This window comes from Gigantopelta aegis, chromosome 4 (assembly GCF_016097555.1).
Source record: "Gigantopelta aegis isolate Gae_Host chromosome 4, Gae_host_genome, whole genome shotgun sequence".
Classification (NCBI taxonomy): domain Eukaryota; kingdom Metazoa; phylum Mollusca; class Gastropoda; order Neomphalida; family Peltospiridae; genus Gigantopelta; species Gigantopelta aegis.
The window spans coordinates 106,860,165-106,882,339 of NC_054702.1; the positions used below are offsets into that span (position 1 = coordinate 106,860,165).

Below are 22,175 nucleotides of genomic sequence, written 5' to 3' on the forward strand. Positions count from 1 at the left end.
GATAGATAGACAGACAAACAGACAGACAGACACATACATACATACATACGAGATTTTGATATACATACATACGAGATTGTGATATAAGCTTGTTTCAATTGATGACCCAAAAACAAAAATCCCTTTGTCACGTCTTGTACGTCAAAGTTGTATATCTGTCCTGTTTTCTTTATGAAGATGCTGGTGATATATACGTCTTGATAATGTATGTTAATATGCTTAAAATAACTACAATATTTATTGACATTGTCGCTGCTTCCAAAGGAGATAATATAATGCAGACCTACATACAGTGTGTGTGTGTGTGTGTGTGTGTGTGTGTGTGTGTGTGTGTGTGCGTGTCTATATATATATATATATATATATATATATATATAATCTTATCACAACTAGCATATCAAGGCCGTGGTATGTAATGTCCTGTATGGAAAAGTGTTTTATCGGTAGCGGTAGTGAGCTATCTCTGTATACCCCTCTCTCTGCGCCCCCCCCCCCCATCTGTCTCTCCCCATCCCTGCTCTCTCTGTCCCCCCCCCCCCCCCTCCTCTCTGTCTGTTGCTCCCTCTGCAAAGTATCGAAACACCGGTAACCTGGCGTTATCAAATACATATTTCTTTCCTTACCTGTTATCTTGTGTGGAGTTTCTGTATCCACAAGTTATTTTTTATTTTGAGCAGTATATAAATCACTGGAAATTAAACTCAAGATTCAAATTGAATGGCATTCCTATGGCTTTGAATTTTAACGGTCAGCTTGCTTAATCTGGTTTAGTATGATACTCGAATGAGACATGTTTCAGTGAATAATGAACAGGATAAATAAATAATTATAAATGATGAATAAACTTCAAGTTATGCTGAAAAATGTTTTTATTTGTTTCATCTCTGTTGTCGTAATCATTTCGAACCGAAACCTGCAAAACAAGAGCAGTATTGTTAGTATGCTATACACTGACTACTATAGTGTTAATACAAAGACAAGTGAATTGATGTTATAAATACACATGGAAACAGCATACAGATATTTGTGTACATGTAAGTAAATATACATCTTTGGAAGTAAAAACAAGTGAAGTAATTGATATAAATGACGGAGTGAATGAATGAATGAATAAATGCATTATTGAATGAAGACGTATTAAGAATGAGTAATAGCTAGTTATCCTGATACAATGGACCAAATTACTTAATTCCATGATTATATATATATATTGAATTTGACTTCACACACGCTGTCCTGGACACACACTTATACCTACCAAACCTATGAGTCGTTAAACTCGTTCTGAGTGGGATCCGGTACCGGATCGCGAACGCAGTACCTACCAGCCTTAAGTGCAATATCCACTATACCATCGAGGCCGGTTCATTGAGATGGAATAATTCTCTTTTAATATCTGCTATGTGACATATTGCCTGTATTTGGTGGTAATTTAAATATTAAAAAAAAAAAAAAAAAAAAAAAAACAAACATTATTAACAAGTTTTTATTGTCCGTAACATTCCATGACACATGTCACAATTCTATGATTTTGCAGACCTGGAAATGACATTCTCAAATTCCATGAACTTCCAGGATTATCATGGCCAGTATGAACTCTGATGTCCAATTTTTAATTAGTTATTATTATTTTTAATTTAAATTGTTAAATTTTATTTATTTATATAATCGTCTGGGTCAATCGCCATTACTTTTAAAGACGATTACAGACATACCTGGTGGACAAATTTCTTCAGTTCCACAGCAAGTTCCTTCAATTCTTTTCAGTTCACAGCATTCCACATCTCCCCCAAGAGTTACTCGACATTGTGGCCCGGCTATCATACAAGCCATGACCATGCACTGGTAGCTACCATCTTCTTCACAGACGCACGTGGTGCACGGGTCCGGATTGCCCCGGTACCCAATGGGGTAGGTTTCGTTTTCGTGTTTGCAACCCTTTTCCACACATACTGGACAGCAGCCACTGTTGTCCCACTGAAACAGTATGAATAAGCATGAGACAATAATCGTACTCAGATAAGATCTTACTGGTCACTCCTATTTTATGTCATCGGCAAAGATATTGCTTGTCCACATTCCCTTCCATCTAACTAAACAAAGTAAAGCTATAAAATATTTGGAACAATCGTTCGCAAAGAAAGATCATATAAACACAAAATGACATTGGCTCGTGTCCAATGTACTAAGTATCAATTCACCCACCCATATGTAAGTCCGTCCGTCCGTCCATCCACCAACCATTGTTCTGTGTCTGTCTTTCTAGATGAAGTATATCACAAATTAACTGCACGACATATCTTTCTTCATCGGATTTACTTTAAATGGTATGACGGATGGTCAGGGATGCAGCATCCCACAGACAGAATATCGCATACCACGGCATTTAATATACCAGTCGTGGTGCATTGTCTAGACCGACCGCGCATCAGGCGTGCGCTTTACCACAGGGCTAGAATCCGCCCCGCTTACAAGCATGTGCCGAGTTGACATTAAACACATTCCTTTCCCTTGTCCCTCGGGTACTTGAGCTTCACAAGACGAGAGATTTCAAGTGAAAACATCTTCCACAGGCGCGGATCTACGATTGTTTGCGGGGTGGGGGTCTTTATACAACTACTAAAACGGAAGTTGTATATTAGCAGTAAATACACTTTAAAATAAATGGATTGTTTTTGTCGTGAGCAGTGGAGGGTCCACTCACTTCCCCCTGGATCCGCACCTGGTTCGGATCAGTTGATTCCACAGTAAGAGAACATTTTAAATCTTAGGTAATCTGAAAGTTGGTTTCACATGATTTTTACCCAGGTAACCAAATGCGAAATATATTTATGCAACCCAATCAATTACCTAAAACGTGCTGCATTAACAGTATTTCCAGCTGACACTCTAATGATAAGCAGAACGAAATAAAAAATAGTTTGTTGCAAAAATCATTAATTAACAGTATTTTAAATTGTTTATTTATGTTTATGTTTTGATACACCTACTTGATATTAAAGTGACTTTCAGAATAACCTATTGGCTGTTCACGTGACTTTAAAGTTGTATAACCAAATTGTGAGCAAATCAACGGTTCGTATGGAATGTTGTACCCTGATTAAATCTAGAAGTGTGTGAAAAATGCATCTTTGGTTTCTGTCAAGTAAAAATAGATTATATTGCTGCTTCATTGATTATAAAAAGGCTTTCGACTCTGTCAATAGATCTAATCTCTGGTTTAAGCTTTCTAGGACTGGCATTAGGGGTAAACTCCTAAGGGTAATCCAGAGGATGTATAAAAATGTTAGATCTTGTGTAATGTTAAATGGGAAGTTGTCCGATTTTTTTTTTAAATGAGATCGGCCTGATGCAGGGAGCAATTTTGTCGCCGATATTGTATCCCCTCTATGTAAATTTTAAATTAGTGTCCAGATTTTGAGCTGAGAAATATAAGTGAAAATTGTGTCTCAATGAAAGAAAAACAAAAATTGTGGTATTTAGGAAAGGAGGTCATCTGAAAGAATGTAAAAAAAATGGTACTATAATGGTATTAAGATTGACACCGTCCATCAATTTTGTTATCTTGGTATAACTGAATTATAATAATAATTTTTCTCACGCTATTAGTAAACTCACAGCTCAAGGTCGTAAAGCTTTATACGCTCTTAAGAGAAACACTAGGCATCTAATGTTCAACATTAATACTTCCCTTAGTTTGTTTGAAACGTACATTAAGACTGTTATTCTATATAGCTGCGAAAGTTGGGGGTCTCATAAGGCAGAATCCATAGAAAAGTTACTTAGAATTTTGTAAAGATGTTTTAAAAGTTACAAACTCGACTCCAAATATGGTATATTTTGAATTAGGACAATATCCACTGATGTATATTCGAAAATATCGAATGTTGAAATATTGACATAAACTCTTGGACACCAAAACCTGTATATTGCATACAGCATTCACAGAATTAAGATCCAAATGTGATAACTTTATTATCAAAGATAACTTGGATTTATAGCTTCATCAAGATTCAATAATTAATGTAAAGCTCTGTTTGCAGTCTATATGGCAAATAATTATGGATCAGGGGCAGCAGGAACTTTCATCTTAATTACAAGATTCCACCAAATGTTCATATTTCTACAAATATCTTGTTAACGAGATTAGACTACAAACATATCTTTCCATACCCTTATCTAAAGTATACAAAAGATTGATTACTAAGTTTAGGTTATCTTCACATGACTTGGCCATTGAGGTTGGGCGTTACAACAACACCCAGCGTAGCGATAGACGAGTTCCATGTTATCTTAAGCTGCCCTTTCTTTGATGACCTAAGACTTCTATATATATAGACAAATATTATTGAGTCCATCCATCCATGTTTAAGTTGGTTTCATTATTTAATTTCTCTAGTAAAAATAACTTACGGCGACTGGGTAATTTTCTATATAATGTATGTAAAAGACGGCAAAACACCCATACTTGATTTTCCTGTGTTCAAATATATATGATAAACTATTACTGGTTTTATAACGTGCATGTTGTAAGCGGAGCATCTCTCTGGGCTGGATATAGGGGTAAGAGATTCCTTTAATGATCTTTGGGTACTTATATTTTCAGTGGATAAGGGATACATTACCAAGGGAGTTATGTCTGCTGTAAACGTAGTTCCAGTCCAGTGGATGCTTTGAAACCTTCTTAATAAACAATATAAAGGCCACTCCGTATGGAAGTATGAGATACTATGTTATGTGCCGATATGTGTGTGTGTGTGTGTGTGTGTGTGTGTGTGTGTGTGTGTAAAAACAAGTATCTGATTTCTATTTCATGCAATACTGAAGCTTAGTCACAATAAAGACAAAGGGAATTAACAGGTATATTTGAACTGTGTTATTTGTACTGTATGCAATTATAACAATAGTCGTAAAGTTACGTTTATGTGCTAAACTAGGCTACTGAATCAGGACCGTAGCATGGTGGACATTATTGGGGGTGGGGTGGGGCAATTTAACGAGCGCTTGGCCCCCACCCTTGCTACGGGCCTGTGAATCCACCATTAAAACAAGCAGCGAGTTCAAATATACATGTATACAGAAGAATGTTCCTTTGTTTTTGCCTTGATCAATATCACGTACTTTCTGTGTGTAATGGTAGGAAAAATTAAAGTTTGTTTTGTTTAATGACACCACTAGAGTACATTGATTAATTAATTATCGGCTGCTGGATGTCAAACATTTGGTAATTCTGACGCGTAGTCATAAGAGGAAACCAGCCACATGTTTCCTAATGCAGCAAAGGATCTTTTATATGCACTTTACCACAGACAGGAAAGCACATACCACGGCCTTTGGCCAGTTGTGGTGTACTGGTTGGAACGAGATAAAACCTAATCAGTTGAATGGATCGATCCTGCGACGCAAGCACCTCAAACGAGCACTCAACCGACTGACCTAAGTTCCGCCTTGTAAACAATATAAAGATCATTTCTTATGGAGTTATGAAAGACTAAAACAAATCACATCATAGAAAAACATACAGGCATATTATACTTCATGTGTATACAACAAAATACAAGTATTTGGTTTGTATTTCAATGTAGAAAATGACATCAGTATTGAAGTTGAGTCACGGCAAACACAAAGGGAATTACAAGGTATATTTGAATTGTGTTAACAAACAACAAAAATGACAAAAACATGAAGAAAGAAAAATATCCAAACTATTTGAATGTATTCATGCTTTATCTAGAAAGGAACACAAAACAAATTAATTATTAATAAAAAAGAATTTGCACGTCAAGTAGGCGTTTTGTAATGTTTGATCGCTATAAAAGTAAGAAACTATTACCTTGATGCAAGCAATTTGGGGGGGTGGGCACAGGTCATGAATACAGTCTACCGACGCCGAACCCTCCGAACTACGACATCTACACATCTGGCAGTCCTCCTCCCACGTGTCACCAATCTGCTTGTCCCCACTCTCCGTGTGACAAACCTCACCACAAACACTCAAACCCAACACACAAAATATCGCGACAAACTTCAATCCCCCCATTGTTGTGTCACTAGCTAAAACTTAATATGGGAAAATCTCGATCAGACTCGGTTTAAATAGCACCAGCATTGACATATGGATCTAAAAGGCAGTTATTGTAGAACTTATTAAAGTCATTAAACAGTGGAAATAATCTAGCTATTATGGAAACTGAAGGTGTATTACCCACATAATTGTCAGCTGGTGTAATGACCTTTTCACCACGTGGTAACATTTCCATGGCTGTCACGTTAAATATCGTGTGACGAACGAATCTCAAATTGGACATTTATTTATTATGCAATACTTGGTGAAATGTCTGAAAATATCAGTGATATCAGTTATTAGTGAAGATAACAGATTTTAAATTGTGAAAACCAATTTTCATTTTCAACAACCAGCAGCCTAATTTACTAAAGTCTTGTAATTTGGCGATATTGCAGTGCAAAGTTTAAAAAGTTTGTTATGTTCAACGACACCACTAGAGCACATTGCTTTATTAATCATAGTCTTAGAGGGAACCCGCTAAATTTTCCCATTAGCAGCAGCGGATCTTTTATATGCATCCCCCCCCCCCCCCCCACACAGACAAGGCAGCACATCCACGATATTTGATGTACCAGTCGTGGCACACTGTTTGGGACGGGGAAACAAACAATTCTACTATACAACGCAGACGGGCGCTCTCCCGACAGCGCTAGATCCCGCATTTCTCCAAGTGCAATATCCAATAGTCTAGTGCAAAATCTACAGAAAAGACCCCCAAAAAGTTTGATAGGCATTTTAGGGTAAATTTTGTTATTCGGTTGATTTGACATAATTTGGGTATGCTGAATTCAAATATGGTGGATTACATTCTTAATTTTTTGTGAGCCAAAACCAAAACCAAAATGGCCGCCAACACTGTTTCTAAAGTAAGTTCTGTGGTCACTACTTCTGGTTTTGCTATACAGATCCTTTACAACACATTATCATAGGCGTACGGGCTCACATTTTTGTAGGGGATAGGCTAGTTTGTTGCCCGAATTAAACGAAAATGCTCGAATCTGGATAACAACATTTATTCATATTATTATTTCTACCAAACAGCTACATAGGATTGTAAACGAATCACTATGCATCTTTACATGGATTAAAAGTAATCTTGATCGTAGAATGATGGAAATACATGGTATAAAGGTCTCAGGTTAGCACATTTTGTCCGAATATTTCTATCATTTTTGCCCGAATTTGAGGTTTTTCTCCAGCACTGGGGTGGGTGTGGGGTGTGGGGTGTGGGGGCATTTGCTCACTGCCTCTTACGCTTCTGGACATAATTGTAGATTAAATTAATAAAAACAATAATGTGACACGATGTCTATTTAAATAATACGAACAAGTCAAAAGGAAGTTTATTTTGTGAAGATACATGTATATGTAAAACTATGTTTTAAATGTTTATCATATTTTGATATAAAGTTATGCAAATTAATAAAATGTGGATACTGTTCATACTGATACAATGAAATTCGGGTATTTAAATATATCTGTTAGTATTAAAGCCCTGGTATTTACATAATCCTGTGCAAGTCATGTTGCTTTCTGCCAGCCACAGCAACGGGTAACACACGTGCCTGAACAAATGCACCTTATGAGATTCATACACGAATAGGTGTCAGTGTAAGAAGTACAAGTTTAGTCATTTATAATTTTTCACCTGTACTCAGTTGCCTGTGGTATAGATGGCCTAGGTTCTACAGCCTGGAAATATGCTCTCACGGTGTAGTCTTTGACAGCATCACTTGTGGGTGGGAGTAATTGTTGCTGTACCCCTTTTCTTGAACAACACACTCCGTGGCTTCTTGGTATGGCCTGATAGATATGATGTTGTGTCTGAACCTGTTATTGCGCGGAAGACACCACTGACAATGCTACATCATCACTGAAATTCCATGCTGCAATAATATCACTCACAGGTATGAATCTGGGATCTTTGGTTATTCCAGCCTTCATATACCTCTTCATTTATCATGGAACTATGTACAATCACTTTGGATTAACTATTTTATATGTAAAATGCTAATTTGGCGTTCATTTTGTTTTTGGCAATCCTGGATTAAAAAAAAAATTAAAATGAGAATGTCATCCACAATATTTGAATTCAGCATACCCAAATTATGTAAAATCAACCGAATGATAAATTCTACCTCAAAATGCCCTAACTTGAAACATTTTCCAAAAGTAGTCCTAGACTTCAAAGACTATCACTGATGATGCAATGTTGAGTAGGAGAGCTTTGTGTGAATTGGGCCCCACCAGTTTTATAATCTTCTTAATCTTATTCTTTAACAACAATTGACCATTGTTTCTGGCTTCAATCTTCTTTTTCACCACTGTTCCATTATCACAAGCTGTTAAATGTTTGTTTTGTTTTGTGTTTTGTTTTGCGTAGTTTAACCCCATAGGCCTACATTGTTTTGATGGTCTGATCATAACATTTCGTTTGAATACGAATACGACTCCTCACAGTGAATGAAATGGTTTATTTATCTACGCACTCAACACATTTTATTTACGGTTATATGGCGTCGGACATATGGTTAAGGACCACACAGACATTGAGGAAAGAAACACACTGTAGCCACTTCATCTTTTATATCCACCATCCCAAAGAGAGGATAGCAGTGATGGTATGGTGCAATGGCTGGAGCGAGAAATAGCCCAATGGGCCCACCGACGGGGATCGATCTCAAACCGACCGCGCATCAAGCGAGCGCGTTACCACTGGGCTACGTCCCGCCCCTCCTTTGTTTGACACCATATAGCCAATATTTGAGATGTCGTTTAAAATCTATTCACTTGGTTATGTATTTCGTTACGTCGATTGGTTCGATAACGACGTCATTAAACGATGTGTACACCGATTTTATAACGAGGACGTATTACCAACTTTAAATAAAATAAATCTTACTGTAATTACATAAAATATTAGTGGCTGCATATTAAAAGTGTTTCTGGTTGTTCTAATATTTGTACTCGGTTAAATTTCATTTTTTTTCCTAAACAATATTTTTTCTTCGTACGTACGAAATTATTTGAAGACAAAATCCAGTGTGGGCTTCTTTCAAATATTAAGACGACCAGAAACACTGAATATACAGACACTGATATTCTAAACAAGAAAATATATTTAATATGTAAGTTCAATCGTAGAAATATTTTATTAGTGGGAAACATCTTAAAATGCAGCAAACTCAGAAATGTCCCTGTAAGTGAGGAAAAGTTTGTTTTGTTTAACGACACCACTTTAGATGAATGTTTATATATGACAATAGTTAATTAAATTTAATATTAGCAATTAAAGGCCGTGGTATGAACTGTCCTGTCTATGGGAAATAGAGAAATATCTTACTGCTTTATTGGTAGGAGTAGCTCATGCGGGGCTGTAGTAGGTCTGTCTGTCTGTCTGTCTGTCTGTAGTAGGTCTGTCTGTCTGTCTGTCTGTCTGTCTGTCTCTCTCTCTCTCTCTCTCTCTCTCTCTCTCTCTCTCTCTCTCTCTCTCTCTCTCTCTCTCTCCATAGTATAGAAATAACCATTTCTTAGACGCCAAATAGGCGTAAATATTCCTTTCCTGTAATCTTTTGTTGACTTTTTTGTTCCCCAAGTTATTACATGTATATTATTTTTATTTTTAGCAGTACATACATCTGTGGAAATTACACTCAAGATTCAAATTTAGATTGTGATGTTATGTCAACCAAACTGTGTAGATTTACTATGACCTTGAGCTTTACCACCAAATTCGAGTCTTACTCAATATATGCTCGGAACCTGGTTTTGCACAATGAGCTTGCTTAATTTAAGTTTAAAATGATACTTGAATGAAATGTTTCAATGAATAATGAACATTTAGAGTTTGTTTTGTTTAACGACACCACTAGAGCAAATTGATTTATTAATTATTGGCTATTGGATGTGAAATATTTGGTAATTTGGTAATCATTAAAGTTTCAACGAGAATTATATTTTTAAAATTTAAAAATATTGTGTTTTACATCTAAGATGTACTATTTATCTGTACAAAGGGACAGTGATCATCGCCTGCCTTCTAAACCTGAAGTGCGGTCTACACAATACTTGGTGCGCTGTTGCCTGTTGGTGACGATGTAACAGAACAAAGTACTGATGTACGCTCATGGTCGTACTTTGTAATCACCTAATCGGTTGCGTACAGTTCTTCCACTGATTGACCTTAACTCAGGGATGTATTGTAATGTTAAACTTGTCATTTCCAAATGATTCCTCATGTCTACCCGCTTGATATGGACGATTTGGTAATGTGACATTAGGTGTCGACTCCCTAAACATGGAAGATCCCTAGTATCCCTAAACTGTCGAGAACATCTCCGCAGACACTGCATAGTGTTCTGATGAACACTAATGAACACCAAAATGACTAGCAACAACGTTTGTGCCATTATAACCTCAATCATACCCATCGTTCGAGGAAGTTCATTTTCTTGGAGGCGTGGCATCACACTGACGACCATCAGATACCAACAAAAGTATTTTTCTGAGTGATAATAATCCATACAATAGTTTTAGAGTCCAATGATAAGAAAAATGACGTCAAACAGGAGCACGTGACCAATAATGTTAGTAATGCAACTTGTGATCACAAAGCATGAATAGCTCGTGCAACTGACAAGACACCGCTGGAATATGCAATTATTTGGGCACAGGAACGTTTTTCCCGCGAGTACATAATCTTAGAGAGGAAACCCGCACATTTTTTTTTCAGTAGTAGTAAGGGATCTTTTACACGCACTATCCCACAGACAAGATAACACATACCACGGCCTTTGATATACCATTCGTGGCGCACTGGTTGGAACAAGAAATAGCCCAACGGGTCCACTGACGGAGATCGATCCTAGACCGACCCCGCACCAAGCGCGAGCTTTACCGGTAGATCCCCCCTCTTGAATAATGAACATTGTAAATAATGAACAGAGTAAATAATGAACAGGGTAAATAATGAACAGAGTAAATAATGAACATTGTAAATAATGAACATTGTAAATAATGAACATTGTAAACAGAGTAAATAATGAACAGGGTAAATAATGAACAGGGTAAATAATAAACAGGGTAAATAATGAACAGGATAAATAATGAACAGAGTAAATAATGAACAGGGTAAATTAATAATTATAAATGATCAATAAACTTCAAGTTATGTTGAAATGTTTTTTATTTGTTTCATCTTTGTAGTCGGTCATTCCAAATGAAAACCTACAAAACAAAAGCAATATTGTTAGTCCTCGAATATGTTATAAATTGAATACCATAGTGTTGGTACTACAAAGAAAAATGAACATTTGGTATAAATACAATGCAGTTTAACACACATGCAAACAGCATATAGAATGTAAATACGTGTATACGTTATTTATATAATTGGGCATCATTGTGGGAAGTAAAAGTAAAGGAAATGATAAAACTTATGGAATGAATGAATAAATAAAGTCATTGTATCAAGATTCTTAATAATTGTTTATCCAGACACAGTGGGCCAAATATACAAAGTCCGTAATCTGTATGTGTAAATGTAATCCACAATACAAAGTCCGTAATCTGTATGTGTAAATGTAATCCACAATACAAAGTCCGTAATCTGTATGTGTAAATGTAATCCACAATACAAAGTCCGTAATCTGTATATGTAAATGTCATCCACAATACAAAGTCCGTAATCTGTATGTGTAAATGTAATCCACAATACAAAGTCCGTAATCTGTATGTGTAAATGTAATCCACAATACACAGAAGATCGGATACGTCCGCAGCACTCTTACATGGATTCTACTAACCCAATGTAATAGAAAGTGAATGCTGAAACATTACTGATTACGTATGTATACATATAATATACACATTCGAATTGCGGACAAATGGAATTTGCGCCTTACATCTGTGTAATTACATACATTTACAATGCCGAAACACCTACGTTTAAGAAACAACAGGCATCGTAAATTCAGCACAGTATATTTAGTTTGCCTATTTTCAATGAAATATTAATTCAATTTAAGTTACGTTGTTGTGCTGCTATCCAAATATGATTCATGAACGCTGTTCTGGGCACACCCTTGATACTGGTTAGTGAGAATGAAGTCTGTGTATAGGTTTTATACACACACACACACACACACCACTGAGAGATGGTACTGGGATGTGAATGCAGTACCTACCAGCCTTGAGTGCGATGACTAAACCGTGGCCGGTTCACCAAGTTTGAAGTCTTCTTTTAATATTTATTATACGACACATTGCCGATGTTTGATGGTAATTTAAGTACGAAAATAAATAAATTATTAACTGATTTTTTATTTTCCATTGAGCAAACTCAAAATTCTATGGTTTTTCAGACCTGGGAAAGAAAGAAATGTTTTATTTAACGACGCACTCAACACATTTCAGACCTGGGAATGACATTTACAAATTCCATGAAATTCCAAGATTTCCATAACCAGTATGAACCGAGATGTCTCATTTTGAATTTAAAATGGATCAATTTGATTTATTAAATAATCATTTCGGTCATTCACCATTACTTTTTAAGATGAGTACCTGGTGGGCAAATCTGTTCATATCCACAGCAAGTTCCTTCAATTTTTTTCATTTCACAGCAAACACTCTCTCCTTCAGGAGATAGTCGACATTCTGGCCCGGCTACCATACATGCCAGTGTGCTGCACTGGTAGCTACCCCATTCATGACAAATGCACGTGGTGCACGGCTCTGGACGTTCCTCGTACCCGATGGGATAGGTTTTGTTTCCGTGTTTGCAACCCTTTTCCACACATACCGGACAGCAGCCACTGTCATCCCACTGAAACAGTATGAATAAACATGAGACAATAATAAGATCTTACTGGTCACTCCTGTTTTTTTGTCATCGGCAAAGATATTGCTTGTTCACATGGCCTCCCATCTAACCAAACTTGGAACATTCGTTTGCAAAAAAAGAACACTTAAACACAAAATGACATTGGCTCGTATCCAATGTACTAAGTATATTCATTCATCCACCGATCTGCAAGTCCGTCCGTCCACCCATCCTTCAGTCTGTTTCCGTCCTAGATGACGTACATCCCAAATTAACCGCACAAGATATTATCTTCTTTTTTATATCAGTATTTACTTGAAATGATGTCACGGGTGGGATTTAGCTCGCTTGGTAGAGTGGTGGGCTGTACTCCTTGGTTCATAGGATCACCCACCCCCCGGACTCCTCGGACGATCAATTCTCCGATTGCATTTTGATCTATCCCAAACCAATGTCCTATGAGTCATATATCAAAAGCCATGGTATGTGCTGTCTTGTCTGTGGGAAAGCGCATAAAAAAGATCCCTTGCTGCTAATGGAAAAAAGTAGGTTTTTCTCTAAATCTGTCAGAATTAGCAAATGTTTCACACCCAATAGCCAGACCGGCCTCGGTGGCGTCGTGGTAGGCCAGCGGTCTACAGGCTGGTAGGTACTGGGTTCGGATCCCAGTCGTGGCATGGGATTTTTAATCCAGATACCGACTACAAACCCTGAGCGAGTGCTCCGCAAGGCTCAATGGGTAGGTGTAAACCACTTGCACCGACCAGTGATCCATAACTGATTCAACAAAGGCCATGGTTTGTGCTATCCTGCCTGTGGGAAGTGCAAATAAAAGATCCCTTGCTGCTAATCGGAAGAGTAGCCCATGTAGTGGCGACAGCTGGTTTCCTCTCAAAATCTGTGTGATCCGTAACCATATGTCTGACGCCGTATAACCGTAAATAAGATGTGTTGAGTGCGTCGTTAAATAAAACATTTCTTTCTTTACACCCAATAGCCAATTATTAATAAATCAATGTGCTCTAGTGGTGTTGTTAAACAACAAAAACTTTTTTCTGAAAGACCATAAAATCTCGAGTCGTCGATGGACACCCCCACCCGCCCTAACCAGAGTCCCATTACTGGTACATCAAACGGCTGCGCTATGGACTATCCTGAATAGTGGAAAATGCATATAAGAGAGTCACTGCTGCTTTTTTATTAGGAGTAACCTATGTGGCAGCATCGGTTTTTTTCTTTCTCTTTATCTCGACCAAATGTTGTTACAACCACCAAGAAACCAAACCAAAGGTCGTATGAGCGATAAGGCCAGTAAAGCTTCGACCAATGTTTAATTTTTAATTTTAAAGAGAAAGAAAGAAAAAAAAGTAGAAAATGAAAGACACCCCCCCCCCCCCCCCCCCCCTTAAAAAAACCCCATACAGTGCCGTTAGTCCTGCTCAAAAATACTATCGCCAAAAACTGTGGTCAAAACAGATTTCTGCTTCAAGATGCCCCAGAATGGATCAAAAAGCATTTATTTAAAAACGAAAATGTGAGTGGGTTATTATTGCACATTAGGGGCTATTTCTCACTGTGTACCACGACTGGCATATCAAAGGCCGTGATATGTTTTATTCTGTCTGTGGGATGGTAAATATATATATATATATATATATATATATATATATATATATATATATATATATATATATATAATCCCTTGCTACTAATGGAAACATGTAACGGGTTTTCTGTCAAAGACGGTGTGTCAAAATCACAAAATGTTTTACACCCAATAGCAGATGATTAATAAACCAATGTGCCCTAGTGGCGTCGTTGAACAATATAAACTTTAGCTTTATTTTACACCCTTCACCCGTGGTGGAGTCAAAATAGGCCTTACCAATGATGTTGGGCTTCCTACTGGCCTGACTGAGATGCCATTAAACTTAATTATGTTCCTTTCAACTTTCCCTCGAGCATTTAGATAAGTGTAGCGCAAACATGTTAAGTACGTATGTGTGGATCCAGGCTTTTTTTCATGGGGCGGGAAGTTGTATATTAGCTGTGAATACATTTTTAAAAATTGGATTTTTTTTGGATTTTTTTTAGTCTTGAGCAGTAATGATCAGTCCATATAAACTCCTTCCTAGTTCGGGGGCAGTTATTTCCACAATAAGACTGATTGGGAAAAAGGAGACGACATTTCAAAACCTTAAATAACCTGATTTCGGTTCACGTAATTGTTACCTATATAAATTGTTCATATAAACCCACCAATCACCTAAAACTTGCTGCATTGATCTTACGTAATTTCAGCCGATACTGTACTGTAATTATAAGCACAAATACAAATATTTTATTGCAATACGTTAACGGCCTTATTATTATTATTATTATTATTACTTAAAGGGACATTCCCGAGTTTGCTGCATTGTAAGATGTTTCCGATTAATAAAATATTTCTACGATTAAACCTCCATATTAAATATACTTTCTTGTTTAGAATATCAGTGTCTGTATATTCAATGTGTTTTTCCCCTGCGCGTGCTGTAACCTCGTCGTGGTGCAGGGGTGTAACATTCTCTTTGAGAATGGCCAATACAGCACAAATTGAATTTAGAGTAAAAGTCAGTATCTTATCTGTGATATTTGTATTTGTATTTTTGCACAGTTCTTTACACTGTTTTTATTTATATCTTGAATTTTTCTGTTGATGTTGATCATCACCTTGTTTGTTTCCATTACCATAGTTTGACACCCAATAGCCGATGTAGTTTTCGTGCTGGGGTGTCGTTAAACATTCATTCAATGTGTTTTTGGTCCTCGTAATATTTGTAAGAAGCTCAAACTGGAGTTTGTCTTCAAATAATTTCGTACGTACTAAAAAATATTTTTTAGGAAATAAAATGAGATTTAACCTAGTACAAATATTAGAACGATCAGAAACACGTTTAATATACAGCCACTATTTCATGCAGAAATATATATTTGATATGAGATTGTAGTCGTCAAAATGTCTCTGTTAGTCGATAACATCTTAAACATTGCAGCAAACTCAGGAATGTCCCTTTAAAAAACAAAAATCTTGGTATTTCAGACTTTCAGCCTTAGAGAGAAAACCCGCTACATTTTTCAATTAGTAGCAAGGGATCTTTTATATGCACCATCCCACAGACAGAGTAGTACATACCACGGCCTTTGATATGCCAGTCGTGGTGCACTGGCTGGAACAAGAATTTTCCAAAAATACACGAAAAACACACATTAGATGAAAGTATAATCATATTTAAATGACGACTCAATTATGTTTTGACGCATGCAAGTATGACTCGAGAAATCCATGTGCACACGGAAAGAAAACTCAATTATAAATGAATGAACACTCGGATTTTTAAGAGAGAAAGAATACTCGTTTACTGACAAATTAATACCAACATATTGTTTTCTTTTTATAAAGGTTGAACATGGTAATAATGTTACAGAACATTTATAATTTAGAAAATCGGTTTTCGACTTACTCTGGTATAATGTGGTATTCACTACAACGAATAGGTGAGACCAAGTTACTTAAAATACCGACACCAAACCACCAATCGCAGCTAAACCCGTGTTACTAACATAATTGAAAATGTTATTTCCAGAAAAAAAGAAATACCCCAGCCCCAACAAAAAAAGAAAGAAAAAAAAGAAAGAAAAAAAAAGAAAGAAAGAAAACAAATGAAGAAAAATCCCCGAACTATTTGAATGCATTCATATTTTATCAAGGAAAACAAAACAAACTAATGATTAATAAAAGAATAGTATGCACGTGAAGTACGCGATGTGTAATGTTTGATCGCTATAAATGTGAAGAACTATACCTTGATGCAAGCACGTTCGAGGGGAAAGCAAAGGGGACGCTGACAATCTGCCGATGCCGCACCCTCCGAACTACGACATCTACACATCTGGCAGTCCTCCTCCCATGTGTCACCAATCTGCTTGTCCCCACTCTCCGTGTGACAAACCTCATCACAAACACTCAAACCCAACACACAAAATATCGCGACAAACTTCAAACCCTCCATTTTCTGTCACAAGCTGAAACTAAGCAATGTGGGAAAATCTCGAGCAGACTCGGTTTAAATAGCACCAGCATTGACAGACATTTAAAATGCAGTTGTTCAACAACTTATTAAAGTCATCAAACAGTGGAGATCATCCATCTATTATGAAAATTATGGTTATTACCCACATGTAACAGTTCAGCTGCTCGTGGCCCACACAACTATATGATATGATCTTTTTCACAACATAATAAGCATTTTGATGGCTACAAATATCTTGTGGCGAAATGTCGGAAATATCGGTGAAATGCAAATGGTATCAGTTATTAGTGAAAGTGACACAGTTCTTATGCTAAAAACCAATTGCCATTTTACAGGGTCGACAAATAAAAAGATAAATACTTGTACATGGTGCGACCCCGATGAAATGTCAACGAGGAGCCTAATTTACTAAACTCTACCAACTCTGTGATCTTGCAGAGCGATGCACACAACTTTAAAGGACAATGCGATGTTTCATGAATTTAGCCGCAACAGTTTATAATTTTCTTATTCTTATTAACAACAGCTGACCAATGTTCATTATGTATCCTTTGAAACTACACGTAAGGTCACTGGTATGCTACGACCACCTGTTGTATTATCTAGATCGTATATTTTGAATTCGTTTCACATCATGTACTATGGCATCTACCATTCCATATATATAGTATACTGCACTGTTGTAACATGAATTAATAACTGTCCCTGCAGTTGGTGACATCTTCTGACACCCATGATGTAAGTTTGTTTTGTTTAACGAGACCACTAGAGCACATTGATTAATTAATCATCAGCTATTGGATGTCAAACATTTGGTAACCATAACAGTCTTAGAGAGGAAACCCGCTACATTTTTCCATTAGTATCAAGGGATCTTTTACATGCACTTTCCCACATACCTGAAAACATATACCACGGCCTTTGAACCAGAATTACGTTTGACTAGAGAGAATTCTCTCTCATTATCCTGGGTAACTATCAACTCTTATTGTAGACATGTCCAAAATAGCTATGATGTGTGATTAAGACTGCATGCTTAAATTTTAACTGTATATAAGCATGAAAATACATTCAAATGAATCCTCATCACATTCAGAATTTAATCTGCTGACACCACCACCACTTGAGAAAGGTTCACAAGGGTTAACCAGTGTTGTTCAAGAAGGTACTAAACATTACTCTGCGAGGTTCAAGAGGTGCTACACACTACGATGATGGTGTTACCATTAATGCATAGTGGCTTTGTGGAGTAGTATGCTACAATATGATATCATGGTATATGGTATGGTATATTAGGTATAATATAAGCATTCCACAGAACTAAATGTCTCGGCTACCATAGTTTTCAGTGAACAGTCATGAACATCCAAAAGGTGCAACTATAGAACAAGTTTCACTGACCTAGGGCTTATAGTTTGAGAAAAATTAATCTAAACATGAAAGTTTAACCCAAACGTTGATGCCATCACTGCCACCGTGGGAAAAGTAGATCTCGCATTTTTACTTTGTAAAGGCAGTGGGACGGGATTTAGCTTAGGTCTCACTACACAGTTCACTTCCAGGTGAGAGTTCATTCATCACGACCCACTATAGTTTCTAATTGTAACAATGTTGTAGTTCACATATTCACTTCTAAGAATTGGGGAAGAAGTAAAACAATGTGTATGTTTAATGATAAGCCTTCTGGCAGGATTTTGCCCATGTTATTTTGTAATATTGTGCAATGACTTTTTGGGACATGGGTGTATTGCGGAAGAGACAGCCGGTGTGAATCAGTTATTGAACCACTTGTTCGGACCGGTACTACAACCAGATGCGGTCATATAGTAAACAAATGTGATGCATATGTTCTCAATTTTGGAACGAAAATAATGCTTATATAATGTATGCTCACAATGATGTATTATGTTAGTACCAACAAAAACCCATTCTATTGACAATCTTTATTTGAAGTTGGGCAATTTAACATGGGTTTCAATGACAGAAGACATCTGTGTAGTGAGTCCGTAGTCGGTTGAGCGCTTGCCTGAACTGCTTGCATTGCAGGATCGAACCACCTCTGTGGATACATTCAACTGATTCGGCTTTTCTCATTTTAACCAGTGCACCACAACTGGTCAAAGGTTGTGGTATTTGATTAATTTCACCACAGAGCGACAAGAAAATAATCAAAGAGTTATCTCATATAGCAAGACTACACCAGTCCATAAACCAAAATGGTGACCAAAATGCTATAAGCGTCGTTTTCTTAGTATGGTATTTATTAGTTTTATTTAGTTCTGAACTGAATATGTTTTTAATTGCACGCACAAATGGTAGTTTTTCATTATTAACAAAACACTTTTACTTTTCTTCTTATGTCATGATTAATAAATCACAAAACAAACTTTTACATCAAATGGCATCATAATATGCATGGTACATGCATGCCCAATGGTAAAGCACTCACCTAAAATGCAGCGAGTCAAGATAGATGGATTTAGGTTTTCCCCATCCTAGCTGGTGCGTCATGACTACATCAAAGGCTGTGGTATGTACAATCCTGTCTATGGGCATTTGTTTTTTTCTGTAGGAATAGTTTTTGACTGCAGTGGCTTTCCTCTCTTCTTTTATGCAGATATTATAAATGGCTTTTTACAAATTAAAATTTAAAGTGAAATATATTTTCTTTCTTTTGGAATAGACAGAATATTCCACATGTGGTGCATTGACACCATTATTTGTTTATGATTCGGCAGTTATTAACAGCAGGGACAAGATCATTTACTGCTAACATCCAACAAAGGTCAATCATTACCCTTTCACAAAATTGACCAATTTTAAACTGCAATTCCTACAGGACGTAAAATAAAGCAGATGTCGTCCATTATGTGTCACTGAACCTTCCACTTACACACTGCTCTGGACAATGAAATCATGCTTGTATTTAACTTCAGGGCTATCTCTGGGTCAGTAGAAAATTTCGCCAAATTATCTATTACACTTCAAAAATTGCAAATATACCGAGTTATTTTGTAACAAAATATCAATAATTACATGAAATTATTTCACCAAATTAAAATCAAATTCACCAATTGTTTTTGGAATTTGCAGCTGGCGAATTTGGCGAGTGCCAGAGCTAGCCCTGAACTTGTTATACTGTGATTTAGAATTATGTAGACTCCACATGCACGGAAATCATGTTTGTATTTAACTTGTTATACTGTGATTTAGAATTATGTAGACTCCACATGCACGGAAATCATGTTTGTATTTAACTTGTTATAATTGTCATATAGAATTATGTAGACTCCACATGCACGGAAATCATGTTTGTATTTAACTTGTTATAATTGTCATATAGAATTATGTACGACTCCACATGCACGGAAATCATGTTTGTATTTAACTTATTATATTGTCATTTAGAATTATGTACTCCACATGCATGGTTCAGTGATCAATCATTTATAACCATTTTTGCGAAGAAAATATACAATGTAAATTTTGATTTGTTTTAAATGATGCACCATAAATATGTTCATTTAAAACAATGTCTTTTGAAATGAGATGTCACTTTGAAAACTTCACTAACATCAGCAACAATATTGTTCTCTAAACACTTTCACTGCTATTTTCATTCTGAAGCAACAGTTTAATAGGTAATGATGCCCACCATTTCCCAGTGTAATTAACAGTTTAATGGGTGATGATGCCCACCATTTCCCAGTGTAATTGACAGTTTAATGGGTGATGATGCCCACCATTTCCCAGTGTAATTGACAGTTTAATGGGTGATGATGCCCACCATTTCCCAGTGTAATTAACAGTTTAATGGGTGATGATGCCCACCATTTCCCAGTGTAATTGACAGTCTTCTGACTGAAAGTAAAACTGTGATTGCGAACAGTCGATCACATACTGCTCATTGAGAAGTTCAGCCAGTCAGAAAATAAATCTGTGTGATCTCAGACAATTTAACTCTGTTTCAGACAATCGCAAACACTGATAGAGAATTCTGGACACCAGAAAGATAAAACTTTGTGATCCCAGATATGAAACATGGAGTTTTACTCTGTCTCAGACAAGTGCTGGTTGAGAAGTTCAGTCACTCTGTAAACTTTTAATCCATGATATGACACAAGCAGTTATAACTCTGTCTCAGACAATGGCATACTGCTGGTAGAGAATTTCACGTATCCGGTAGTAGTCATCACAAAGCGTTCCTTCCAGCTGTATTCTCCCAGCTTCATTCTGAAAATAAAACAAGGAAAGAAATGCTTACTGATGGTCATTTTTAAGCATATAGCCTTTATTTCTAGACTGTAAATGTGTTGTCCAGAAGGTACACATAAAAGATACATTGCTGCTAACAGAAAAATGTAGCAGGTTGTCTCCAAGACTACATGTTTAAAATTACCAAATGTTTGACAATAGTCAATGATTATTAACTCAATATGCTCTAGTACAGACTTGTTTACATACCCTCCTAACAGCGACCGTGTTATTACAGATGAGAACTCCAGCTACAAACTCGCAGCGGATTCCTTCCTGGAGTAGCACAATCTTGAAATCGGACAGCTTTGGTTCGTTGATGAACACTGATGTGTGAACTGGCACCTAGCAAATATAAATATATACTTTTTGTGTAAATATAAATTAATACTTTTTGTGTAAATATAAATATACTGATGGAAAGAAATAAGGGAACACATCAATTTGTAGACCAAATTTAATTCACTACTAGTGTAGTAATGTCTGTATTTCATACCAAGTTGTAATGTGGGATTGAATGTCTGTAGTGTTGAATGTGCTGCCTACATGTTCCCAGTCAACTTCGGACAATATGAATTGATTTTTGATGTAGTTATTATTTTTTGTTGCTATCTGTGTGATCCTTTATTTCTTTCCATCAGTATATATATAAATATATACTTTTTGTGTGAATATAAATATATACTTTTTGTGTGAATATAAATATATACTTTTTATGTGAATGTAAATATATACGTTTTGAGTGAATAGAAATATATACTTTTTATGTGAATGTAAATATATACTTTTTGTGTGAATATAAAAGTATGTGTGAATATAAATATATACTTTTTATGTGAATGTAAATATATACTTTTTATGTGAATGTAAATATATACTTTTTATGTGAATGTAAATATATACTTTTTGAGTGAATAGAAATACAGTGAAACCCCTCAAGAGTGGACCCTCACTAAAT

The 22,175-nt window shown here is 36.4% G+C and overlaps 3 protein-coding genes across 5 annotated transcripts in view; all 3 read right to left on the reverse strand.

The window, feature by feature from the left end:
• Positions 1–851: 851 nt before the first annotated feature.
• LOC121372462 (brorin-like) lies at positions 852–6,071 on the reverse strand. Its single transcript, XM_041498779.1, has 3 exons — positions 5,834–6,071; positions 1,716–1,977; positions 852–913 (listed from the first exon to the last, which is right to left on the reverse strand). Exons 1-3 carry the CDS (start codon positions 6,038–6,040, stop codon positions 897–899), a joined length of 486 nt encoding a protein of 161 aa, XP_041354713.1. The 5' UTR covers positions 6,041–6,071; the 3' UTR covers positions 852–896.
• Positions 6,072–11,234: 5,163 nt separating this feature from the next.
• LOC121371686 (cleavage and polyadenylation specificity factor subunit 2-like) overlaps positions 11,235–22,175 on the reverse strand; it is a 224,884-nt gene continuing 213,943 nt past the window's right edge. For all 3 annotated transcript variants that reach the window (XM_041497758.1, XM_041497760.1, XM_041497761.1), the window contains exons 20-23: positions 21,428–21,562; positions 16,736–21,196; positions 12,632–12,893; positions 11,235–11,293 (exon numbers count right to left, since the gene is read on the reverse strand). In XM_041497758.1, the coding sequence (XP_041353692.1) occupies positions 21,104–21,196; positions 21,428–21,562 (228 nt within the window). In that variant the 3' untranslated portion in view covers positions 11,235–11,293; positions 12,632–12,893; positions 16,736–21,103. The remainder of the gene's footprint in view (positions 11,294–12,631; positions 12,894–16,735; positions 21,197–21,427; positions 21,563–22,175) is intronic.
• LOC121370149 (von Willebrand factor C domain-containing protein 2-like) lies at positions 12,612–16,942 on the reverse strand. Its single transcript, XM_041495264.1, has 2 exons — positions 16,736–16,942; positions 12,612–12,893 (listed from the first exon to the last, which is right to left on the reverse strand). The coding sequence occupies exons 1-2, from the start codon at positions 16,940–16,942 to the stop codon at positions 12,612–12,614; spliced, it is 489 nt and encodes a 162-aa protein (XP_041351198.1).